Source organism: Eptatretus burgeri, chromosome 4 (assembly GCF_056783735.1).
Source record: "Eptatretus burgeri isolate ZD-2024b chromosome 4, Ebu_testis_v1, whole genome shotgun sequence".
Lineage (NCBI taxonomy): Eukaryota > Metazoa > Chordata > Myxini > Myxiniformes > Myxinidae > Eptatretus > Eptatretus burgeri.
Window position 1 is genome coordinate 11210002 of NC_140964.1, and position 12271 is coordinate 11222272.

Sequence of the window (12271 nt, forward strand, 5' to 3'; positions counted from 1 at the left end):
AATGCTGCATGGAAAATTTTATTTAAAAATTCATAGCTTGGTCAGTTTTCAATTTTTAATAATTTAAAGTGCATTCTCAAGCTCTTTTTATGAGAAATAATATTCTACAACAGTTGTATTGCTATAATTGAAACCAGAAATACAAAAATTAATAATTGTCATCATTCAAAAACACCCACGAGGGCAAGCTACTGTAATTGGACCATATGTATAACTCAAAATCCTGTTGTGCTGAGAAAATTCTGACTTCAGATTCAGAATCAGCATACTCGATTTAGTCGAGAACACAAAATGTTTGTTGTCCAGTGATATGGTAAAATCATTTTGGAAACTTTAAACAATCCCAATGTAGGAGGTTTCAAATACATAAGATTAACTGTATGAAGCTTGAGAAACAGGTCATAAAAATTTTAATGGTCAAAAATGAGATTTGAATTAAAATATTAAAATGAGATTAAACAATTTTTTTTACATCCTCGTGGAGGATTTCTAAGTGTTACTCACGTTGTTGTTCTTGTGGACTTTTTGTTTCACAGCCTACAGTTTTCATCGAAACTTCCTGAAACTTGGCATATATATGTAAAAATACCCTGCGCAGACAGTAACGATCTCCGATTTTGAAAATTCCTCCTAGAAAAAAAGTTACGACGTCAAAATATCTCCGCTGATGGAAATCGCCTAAAAAATTATCTCCGAAACTAGGCCAGCTTTTTGAATTCTGTTTGAGGGAATTGAACAGGGCATTAGCAGAGATGAATTACCGCACATTTCATACATCACTATGACGTCATATCAAATTTTATGACGTCATCATTACGAGGACGAGGATCTGAGCTCATTTGAGCTTGTTAGAAATGAGATTAAAATTGAAATTAAAAAATGAGAATAAATTTGTTTTTAAATGAGGTTAAAAAAAATTTTTTTTAAGGAGATTAAAATATATTTTTTTAAAGCGACATTAAAAAAAAAATTTTAAATGAGAAATTTTTTTTCTAATGATATTAAAAACAAAAAAAAATGATTTAAATTGAAATACAAAAATTAGATTAAAAGAGATTAAAAAAATATGTAAATGAGATTAAAATTAAAATTTAAAAAATCAGATTAAAAAAATTAAAATAAAATTAAGATCGATGTCCAGTGTCAAGATAAGAAAGAAAAGGTGGCCTATTTAGATGATCGATGTCCAGTGTCAAGATAAGAAAGAAAAGGTGGCCTATTTAGATGATCGATGTCCAGTGTCAAGATAAGAAAAGGTGGCCTATGTGGATGATCGATGTCCAGTGTCAAGATAAGAAAAGGTGGCCTATGTGGATGATCGATGTCCAGTGTCAAGATAAGAAAAGGTGGCCTATCTAGATTATCGATGTCCAGTGTCAAGATAAGAAAAGGTGGCCTATCTAGAGGATGGAGCCAACTTTAAAAAAATAAATAAATAAATAATATACAATTATTATGTTAAATGCACAATAACAAGACTGATTCTAAAATCAAATGAAATGTATCACATCGTGTGATTGGGTGAGTTTAGCAAAGGAATCGTGCGAGAATCGATGAATGTGTCGTGTGTGAGATCAAGTTTAACAAAATAGTTTCTGAAAGCAAGTTAACTCATTGTTAAATGAATCGTCTGGCCCAGAGTTGCTAAATCGTCTGGAAAACGATGGACACAAAGTTACGTGCGTTATACGAATTAATGTTCTTGTGCCTCATGGCCATGAGGAAATAAAATTAATCACATACACCGCCCAACGACTGAGTAACAATTGCAGAACAATTAATACAAAATAGCAACACAGGTAATGAAATAAGTAATTGCTTAAATAGAAAATGTAATAATTTTTGAAGAAATGCGTTTGCATTTTGATATGAACGTTTTACCACGGAGAAAGGAACCCAACCTTCCGAGGAACTCCGTGTTGTTTGGCGGGAAATACAGGACTACTGCACCTGGTTGTTGAAATTTGAGAAAGAAAAACGATTTGTTTGGAAATTTAATTTTCATTTCTTGACCGAACAAGCTCAAATGAGCGGTAGGAAAAAATAGGAATGACGTCATAAAAAATTTGATATGACGTCATAGTGATGTATGACATGTGCGGTAATTCATCTCTGCTAATGCCCTGTTCGATTCCCTCAAACATAATTCAAAAAGCTTGCCGAGTTTCGGAGATAATTTTTTAGGCGATTGCCATTAGTGGAGATATTTTGACGTCATAACTTTTTTTTCTCGGAGGAATTTCCAAAATCGGAGATGGTTACTGTGTGCGCGGGGTATTTTTACATATGTATGCCAAGTTTCAGGAAGTTTCGATGAAAACTGTAGGCTGTGAAACAAAAAAGTCCACAAGAAGAACAACGTAAGATTTCGAGATCCTCGAGGAGGATCGAAAAATGCAAATAAAACAGGCAGCTTGTTTGACTTGTTCCGTTAACAAGCGGCTTGCTATCGCTTTCCAGGCAGCTTGTTTGACTCAAAGCGCTCGAGCAAGCGCTCCAACGGAACGCAGCGCTCGGCACCGCTTAACAACATGGCGGTCTCCATGGAAACAAGGACATCGTGGAACTCGAGCATCTGCTTTTCCCGGCCGTCGTTTTCAGTTTTACTCGATCCTCTTGTGATAACTTCCCGAAACGACGTTATTATGTTATAGTAGCGGCGACAGAGCACGAGGAAGAGGGAAAGAATGCGAAATAAATGGGGGAGTCAGAAGGAGGATCCCCGTGTCAAGCTTATCCATACACCTTACCACTTACGAAGCGACTGGTACGGAACGGATGGCTTGGCAAGCTATAGCAAGCCGCTTGCTAATATCACACTCCAAGGACGATCGAACAGCAAGTGTAAATTCATTACGAAATGTGGGAAAATATCTTGTAAAGTTTTAAATGGATTGCTTTGTTCAGAAGATGTATTATAGTGATTATACGGAAGGTGATTTACATTCAGCCTTGTAATGAAAATAATAACATTTGAGGAGCCTCGCAGCTTTCATAATAACGCGGGGAAGCCCAAATAGAAGAAGAAGAAGATTTGAGGTAATGATGTATTGAAGTCGTCACAGTAAGCTCGGATGGTTCCGTCGCAAAAATAGAAGAAGAAGAAGAAGAAGAAGAAGAGGAAGAAGAAGATTTGATGTAATGATGTATAGGATTCGTGACAGTAAGCTCGGATGGTTCCGTACCTTCATGTGATGTTAATTTTTGTTTTTAACTGAATGCTATCTTTATTAAAACAACATTCATCAGCCCTTAATTTTTAAGATCTAACTATTTTGGTCAAACTACCGAAGGAGGCAATAACCTAAGCACGCCCACTTAAGGAACGTGTTCGCAAGCACTTGCAAGCATGGCTTTTTTATGTCAGAGAGACAGCTGGGCAAGAGAGGTAGTACTGCACTGCACTGTATTTTTTTATCCATGACCTGTCTTACAGTGTGTTTGCATTTATATATCCAGTATATATAAAATCTCCTGAACACAGTAAAATGTATGGAATGCCAACATAGTTTAGGCCAAATGAGTACAGACGAGTACAGGTAAAGGTGTACTGATTGGACTGCGTTGTTTCCTTGTACTTGTCGCAGACATTGAAGTTGTTTTTCTTTTAGAATTCCTCTTTGTGATTTTTATGCAAGTTCACGTCGCCGCATTAATCCCACACGTGATGAGGAGCAGAGTACGATGCGCAGGTAGCACTCACTGTCTCGCTTTCTGAGATGCTCTGACGTCATAAATAATATAGTGTGGCACCTGTTTCAGTGGTGATGGATAATTATACAATTTCCAAATTTAAAGTTGTTCTTGTCAATAAATATGGTTCACAACCTCCGATTAAAAGAAACTAGTGCATGCCCGTACGTGCGTGCCCGTACCTTGAAAAGACCTTGAAAAGGCACATACTCAGGTCCCCAGCGTCAATTGTGACGTCATACCAAACGAAGAAGAAGATTTGTGACGTCAATCATGACGTCATAGCACCATGTCCTGTCATTGGTTTGGTAAATAAATGGCCATAACTTGAGAACCACTTCTCCAATTAATATCAAACCTTGAAAAGGCACATCCACAGGTCCCCAGCAATATACCTGGCAAGTTTCAATTGGATCGGACCAGTGGTTGTCGAGAAACAGCGGTCGCAGACAGACAGACAGACACACAGAGATTGCTGGAATTATAGAAAGATGATGCACTCCTTACCTATTAAATATACAGCAACCTACTCTTAGATAGAATAGGTGGACATGAGATGTGCTGTCGATGAATGATGGCAAGAGTGTAGGTCAATGAACGTAGAAACGGTAGGGGATAGGTACGAGGGAACAACAGAAGCTGCTTGTGGTGCATCAACTACAAATCTTGAAGAAGGAACAGGAATCATCTGAGCCGAAACAGGTGATGATGATAATACATGTGAGACAGAAAAGGGACTCCTGAGTTGAGGTTTGTAATGAGTAGTTATTAAGCCTTGCTATAAACTGTCATCCTGGTGTTTCACAGGCAGGGTGATTCATCAATGTGTGGACCGTCCCTCGCATGCACGTTAAACTTGGCGTCACATCTGCTGGCCTGAGTTGGTGGCCGATAAAGATCCCACGGTGTCCTTCGCAAAGAGTGGGGGGAGCCATCGCTGGCACCATGAACAAAAAAAATCCAAAATTCCTGCCCCAACATCACGTTCCCCCCTGTCCCAAGAGAAGGTAGTGCAAAGGGGTCAACCCCCAAGCGTGGATATGCAGATTGGTCATGGTAGTAGTAATGGATTTTTATTGATTTATTTGTATGCATCCTGTGGCTGCTTGGCTGCATCATTTTCTGGTGGCACAGCTGTGCCAATGATGCAATGCCCCTGTTACCAGCACACTGCTACTGATTTTGCTAACCTCAGAAGCATGACAGGCTGAGTCAACCCTACCTGGTGTTGATTAACAGCACAACAGGGGCTTGTACTCAAGACACTCCAAACACAAGCCAGCCACCTTAACCATGAAGGCAACACCAGACCTTAAGAGTAAATGAACTTCTGTGATTATGGAATGGTAGCTGAAAGGCCAAGGGGCTGAAAGGCCAGATGACATGTCGGAGGACATTGAGAGGCCACCGATATCTCCGATATTGGATAATAACAGATTCTCCACTTTGGCTTTTTGAGGGATGTTGCTGATAATTTCAAGATCTTCTGACGTCATTAAAGAGTGTGTAAAAAATAATAATTCTTCTGACATAATTGCAGTACTGTGTGTTAATTTTACCCGCAGTTCCATACCCGGGTGATATCATGCAAGGCTGCAACACGGACTGTTGATCCCAAAGGACGAAAGGAGAAGGTGGATGGTTATGACATCATCTTGGAGGATACGGTGCTTTTTCCAGAGGGTGGTGGTCAGGTGAGTTCCTTCCTACACGTTGAGTGCATGAAGCAACTGTGGACCACCTTATTCACTGTGACAGGCTCAGACATGAATTGGTGAAGGATCTGGGGTATGATGCAATGATTTATCGGTTTGTCATATCCAGCCTGATGACCGTGGCACCATTGATGGAACACCTGTGCTGAGCGTAACTCGATGCGGAAAGGATGCCGTGCACTTCATGAGGTCCCCACTGGAGCCTGGTGTTGAGGTGCATGTCAAAGTTGATTGGGAGAGACGTTTTGATCATATGCAGCAACACTCTGGTAAAAACAAATCTTAAGTACATCTTTCATAACTACGGTATTGAGATTATCCTCAGTTTTGGAAACTTTTCTGTTTTTTTTTTTACACAAACTTTTTTTGACGTGCAGGTCAGCATCTCATCAGTGCTCTTGTTGAGTCCATGTTTGGTTTTGTGACAACTTCATGGTGAGTTTATTTTAATTTGTTATTGCGATGCAGCGTGTAGAATTGGTTTATGGGACATCTCCGTGTTGTGCATGCATGATGTCTTGCAGAGGACACAAAACTCCAAAATCCACATCAATATGTAAAGTTTTGTCAGTGCTGTGGAATTCAAGTTGCCCATTTTCACAACTTGTATCTCAACTCTGAAAGAGAATTTGCTCATTAAGTTTCAAAAAACCCAAAATTACTCCACCCGATCAATATTACATTATGAGCTCACCTGGAAGTAGTTCTGGGGAACTTGTGGGATGGCGCGTCCATCCACATAAACTTGCAACTTCTCTGAAAGTACATGTACGATTTTGATGAAGCTTCACCATAACGTTCATCACTTCCGGTTCCGGTTTTTGAGGTGACGGTTGGTTCTCTCAGGGGTCTCTGCCGACTTTCTCAAAGATAAGTTTCCGGTCATCGTTTTTCATGTTTTGATTGTCTATTTCATTGCCTCCATGTTTACTGTGTGTTCCGAGTTCAGTTTTGTTTCAAAATTTGTGCTACTTGGTTGGTTTTCGTCAGTCTTGTCATGTCGGGTTTCCTTGAGGTCTACCCTTCTTCCCGTTTGTGTACACGATCATGTTTATTGTATTTCCTCCTTATTACCATCAGTTTTTATTTACTCCACTTTTCCCTCCACCCTCCTTCTATCCCTCCCAACTGCAACCTCTGTTTCATGTCTTAAAATATAAAAAAAAATACTACAAAAAACAAGCTCAAATGAGCTAAGATCCTCGTCCTCTTAATGATGACGTCATAAAAACGAATATGACGACATTGTGATGTATCAGGTTTGCGATAAATTATCCGTGCTAATACCCGGCTTGATTCCCGCAAACAAAATTCAAACAGTTTGCTTAGTTTTGGAGATAATGGTACAGGCGATTTCCATTAGCGCCGATATTATGACGTCAACTTTTCTTCTTGGAAGAATTTCCAAAATCAGAGATGGTTACTGCCTGCGCGTGGGCTTTCTGCATATACATGGCAAGTGTCATGAAGATCCGATGAAAACTCTGGGTTGTGAAACAGTGTCAAAAAATAGGAATGACGTCATAAAAAATTGATATGACATCATTGTGATGTATCATATGTGCGGTAATTCATCTCTGCTAATGCCCTGTTCGATTCCCGCAAACACAATTCAAAAAGCTTCCCGAGTTTCGGAGATAATTTTTTAGGCGATTTCCATTAGCGGGGATATTTTGACGTCATAACGTTTTCTTGGAAGAATTTTCAAAATCGGAGATGGTTACTGTCAGCGCAGGGAATTTTTACACAAATACGCCAAGCTTCAGGAAGTTTCGATGAAAACTGTGGGCTGTGAAACAAAAAAGTGCACAAGAAGAAGATGAAGAACAACAACGTGAGTAAGACTTAGAGATCCTCCACGAGAATCTAAAAACCTTTTCCGTCACATAATAACCCATTAACAATGTGACTTCCTGTACTGACTCTTCTTTTTTGTCTTCCTTCTTCCTTGCCAATTCCACACTGATCGTTAAGGTTTTCACCACACAACTTCATGACCTTTTCTTCAAACTTTTCCTTTACTCTTCCCCCCTCTTCCCTAATCTTTAAAAATAAAATAAAAACGGTTTCTCACAATGCTTCAACGTCCCCTATTTGATCGGTGCTTCTTCAAAATCTTGTGTTCAATTCGACCTTGCTCCTGCCTCTCGGCTTCACGCTGTGGAAACCAAGGCATTTCGGTTCATTAGTATCTCCCGCGATGAAGCTGAGTCTTTGGGCCTCTCACTCTCTCACCGCAGGCAGGTCGGTGCTCTTTCTGTCTTTTACCGTCTCCTCTCCAGCCTCGCCCCCCCTGCTCTGTTTGCGATTTGTCCACACCATATTTCCGCAGGGCGCTCAAGGTCCGCCAATAACCCCCTTCTGGTAAAACTACAAAAATCACGAATCACTGCTCAACTTCACTCTTTCATTCCTCTTTTTTCCCGCCTTTGGAATAAACTCCCTCACTCTGTTCAAGCCCATTCTTCCCTCCAGGCCTTCAAAACAGCGGTTTACCACCACCTCTTATCCAAAAACCATCCAAACCCTCAATCTTTTCTACCCCTGTTAATCCACCCCAAACTCACCTTCCTCAAATTCCCTGATTTCCTTCCTGAAAGTCCCTGTAGTGTCCATCTTGTATACCCCATGTTCCCCATCCCATCCCTCTCCCTTCCACAGATCTCCTAATGTCTCTGTTCCCCACTGTTTTGTCCTTCCCTCTCCCGCCCCTCTTGCCTCATGCCCCCCTTGCTGTGCGTTGTGTGTTCGCTCTCATATGAGCGTCGACAATTTATATAAAAATCCCATGTCTAAAAATTCCATCTGTTACAAGGCTTCCTTTCTCTACTCTGTCAATTCTTCTGCACTCCATCCATCTTCCAAGGTATTTAAATGAATCTCTGACCTAATAATTTTGAAAATCCCATTTTGCAATACTTGTTCATCTTCCATTATTAATCGTTCTTGTTTTCCAACTTCAGTGCAAATTCATCCCACCTCCTTAAATCTACCACCTCTTCACTCCTTCCATGTTATACCCCCTACTTACCCCTCCCATCTTGCCCCCAATCCTAGCATCTCTCCACTGTCCTCTGCCTTACTAACAGTTTCCCCTCTGTTACCCCAAACTGCGTGGTTTTCAAATATCTCACTCTCATTCAGCACACTCCTCAATATCTCTATCATGCTCTCTCTCCTTCCTCTCATCACATCTCCCCCTCCTCCCACCCCGTCAAATCTTGTTCCTCCTCCCACCGGCTCCCACCTCCACCATACCACTACCCAGTCTCGTTCTCCCCACCTCTCCATTCTCCCTCCTCCATGACCGTGCATGCTCTCATCGTCTCCCCTCCCTCTCAAAGCTTCCCTCTAATCCAGTAGTTCTTAACCTTTTTACCACCACGCCCCCTCTAGTAGTTGGTCCTTGCCTCCACGCCCCCCCCTCACATCTTCAACCAAGTTATTAAAAAAATCCCTCGTGAATTCAAAGGAAAAACTGAAAAAATGCATGTTTTTCGTTTTTTTATTGAACAAAGAATTCTGTATTAGCAACACTCACAGTCATATACACAGCACATTTAATGAGATGACATTTAATGAGATACTTGGCATTGCTTCTTAGCTACCAGATGTTGAATGCATGGTCGAATGGAGGAGAGAGCATAACGCAAGTCCCCTTCAATGTTCAGCTTATTTCTGTACTTGGTTTTGACAGCAAGGAGCGTGAAAAATGCAGCTTCACAAAGATACGTTGATCCAAACATTGTCAGAATCCGAAGAGCTTGATGTGAGATCAAAGGGTAAACATGAAGGTACGTGACCCAGAACGTCTCTAGATCCAGTTTTTTCAAGTCTTCTTCAGCCGAGGTGTTGAACTTTAATTCAAGAAACTCCTCTTACACTTCGTCTGAAATATTGTTGTGGGGCCGGGTCTCGGTGGCGAGCACGACCGCAAGATGGAGCAGTAGAGACGGCTCCACCGAACACCCGGAATTTAGGTCGCACCCTTCAGATAAATCCGAAAGGTCACTGGTCCCTTATCGGACCGAAGATCACCAATAGTTCGACCACGTGGGATAGGGTCGATTGCCAATTTCAATACAGTATACCTAAATACCCATGTCGTCCAAACTACCGGGGAAATTCACCCTTGGCAGGATCTGCGCGATCCGGCCATTACCGAGCCAGATCCGCGTCATACCCCGAGCGGAGAGTACCAGAATCCTGCCGGGCCGATTGCACGATTACGGCAACAATGAGGCCTCCTAATTCCCATTCACAGCGCAGCAAACCAATTATAGAAAGGACAAGGACGAGCTGGGACATTCAACAAGAGGGGATTTATTTACAATGTGGGGGGGGGGGGAGGGGAACACAAAAAGAGCAGAGTTATCCGAATAAGAAATGTAAATAATGTACAGCAAAAGCACTTAACAATTCCACTTAGTGACGGGCCCACACTCAGACACACACCCAAAGAAATGGACCCCGTCGGGTCTTTTATTTGGCTCTCCAGCCGAGGAGAATAGTTCGGCTGGGAGTCATAACGTGCTGGCTACCTGGCCGCGTTCGCGCGACTCGATGTCCGCACCTTCCCGGAGCACCAGTCGCCAAAGGACGGACCAGGGCAGCCGAATCCAGAGGAGGCGAGACGAGGTGATCTCCCTTGATGAAAATGGTTGACCGCTCCTGCAATGCGCCAGACGAGACACCTCTGATGCGCGCGATGCAGTCAGCGCAGACCAGACAGAAAAACCCTCAAGCTGACGGGACGCAAACATTCATTCCTTCTTTTGTCCTTCGGGGCGCGGTCCGCTCATCCGTGGCCTGTTATCATTTGGCGGGCCACGTGTCGCAGCTCCGCATTCTTGCAAAGGATCGCCCCGGCTCTGGTCTGCTCGTTGCCCATTGGCCGGAAAATGACGCATACCCTTATTTGGCGCACAGCCAAAGCGAAACGCTTCGTGACCATATTTGGAATGGAATTCCATTCCAAAGGAATTCCGCACACGCCCGCATACCAGTGAGCGCACGGAGAATGCCGAGAGTTGAGTGTTGTTGTTGTAAAAACGAAGATGGACGTTGTTGTCGTTGTTGTCGTTGTAAGTGATGTAAAAAATCCTATCTATAAAAGAACCCACAGCGCACGTACAATTAACTCCCATTCGACACAGGGACGGGACCCAAACCAAAAACATGTACTTACCGATATAACTGATCTATAAGGACTCTGGCTGTTGTGTGCTCATGGCTGCCAGATTTGTAACAATATCAGCTACTTCACATTGAAATGGGTTCCTAATGAATTTCCAGGCTTCGCACTTCTCATCTATGTCCAGAAAGTATCTGATGAATTCTGCTTTCAATTCAGTCAAATGAGTAATTATTTTGTTTCTTTAACTCAGAATCAAGGTAACTGTGAATGAGAGCAGAATCCAAGTTCGCTAAACTGCCTGTATTTCCATCCTGAATTCGACATTTCCAGAGGTCGAATTTGGCCATGAAGGCTCGAATGACGTCTTGGTGCATGATTATGTTGATGTTTTTCCCTTGGAGTTTGAGGTTGATGGCATTCACCGCTTCAAAGATGTTCACCAGGTGAGCTAGAGATTGCAAAACTCCTTCAGACTCGAACTTGTCATGGAGATCTGCTTTCTGCTGCGAATCGAGAAATGTTGCCACTTCTTGTCGTAGTTCATAAAGCCGTCCAAGCATGTTTCCCTTCGAAAGCCTTCGTACGTTTGTGTGGAAAAGCAAGGCTTGATGTTCAGAATCCATATCCACACACAGCTGTTTGAAGAGACGACTGTTTAAGGCTCCAGCTTTGATAAAGTTGACTACCTTGGTAGACAGGTTCATGACATCCCTCATTTCAGCAGGTAGAGTTCTGGATGCTAAGGCTTCACGATGAAAGATGCAGTGTGAACCGAGAGCAGATGGTCTTTTTTCTTTCACTCTTGTTATGAAACCAGATTGCAAACCAAGCATGGCCGGAGCTCCATCAGTACACACCCCTACCAGCGAGTCCCACGAAAGTTTATTTTCTTGGAAGAAGCTTGATACCACTTGAAAAATATCTCTTGCTGTTGTATAACTTTCCATGGGATGGCAGAAGAGCATTTCCTCATTTACACTATTGCCTGACACAAAACGAGCATGCATCAGTAGCCGAGAACACTGAGCAACATCAGTTGTTTCGTCCAACTGGATGGCAAATACAGGAGAAGCTCTTATTTGGTCGAGAATTTGATATTTGATGCCTTGAGACATTTCATCGATCCTTCCCTTGACGTTATCGTTTGATAGAGAGATTTGGGAAAGCTTGTTTGCACTATCCTTCTCCAGAATGAGCTCTGCTGCACGCAGTACACTTGGTTTTTTGAGAGTCTCTCCGATGTTATGGCTCTTTTTGCTCTTTGCAATCAACATGGCGATCTCGTAGAAAGCCTCAACAACCTTTGAAATCTGTTGCCGAAATGCTCCACTGCTGTCCATCTTAGCTTGCTTCAAGAACTGCCTTTTTGTTTCAAAGAATGCCTTGTGTTTGGCAGCGAGAGCAGGATGCATTGTCTTCAAGTGGCGTTCCAAGCGTGTTGGCCGCATGCCATCATTGCTCAGAGTCTTGTAGCATATTCCGCACTGGGGTACCTGTGTGTTACCCTTTTGGAGGGACGCAAATCCAAATTGAATATATTTGTCAAGATACCTCTGCTTTTTTGCATTCATTGCGAATGATTTAGTTTGAAATGGGTGCTGCAAATCTGTGAAAAAATAGATTCTAATATTAAAATTAAAATAAAATATGAATTTTAATATTAAATTTAAATAAACGTTAAATTTTAAAATTAATTTTAACACAGAAAATGGTAGGCCGAGTAGCG

The 12271-nt window shown here is 41.9% G+C and overlaps 1 protein-coding gene across 3 annotated transcripts in view; it reads left to right on the top strand.

Moving 5' to 3' along the window:
- The first annotated feature begins 2627 nt into the window (after positions 1 to 2627).
- Positions 2628 to 12271, top strand: part of AARSD1 (alanyl-tRNA synthetase domain containing 1) — a 77340-nt gene continuing 67696 nt past the window's right edge. Inside the window, exons 1-4 of one of the 3 annotated variants that reach the window (XM_085876936.1) lie at positions 2628 to 2767; positions 5259 to 5387; positions 5518 to 5677; positions 5786 to 5843. In XM_085876936.1, the coding sequence (XP_085733062.1) occupies positions 2699 to 2767; positions 5259 to 5387; positions 5518 to 5677; positions 5786 to 5843 (416 nt within the window). In that variant the 5' untranslated portion in view covers positions 2628 to 2698. Of the gene's footprint in view, positions 2768 to 3234; positions 3389 to 5258; positions 5388 to 5517; positions 5678 to 5785; positions 5844 to 12271 lie in introns of those variants that run through there. The other 2 variants (XM_085876935.1, XM_085876937.1) reach the window with 2 other exon arrangements.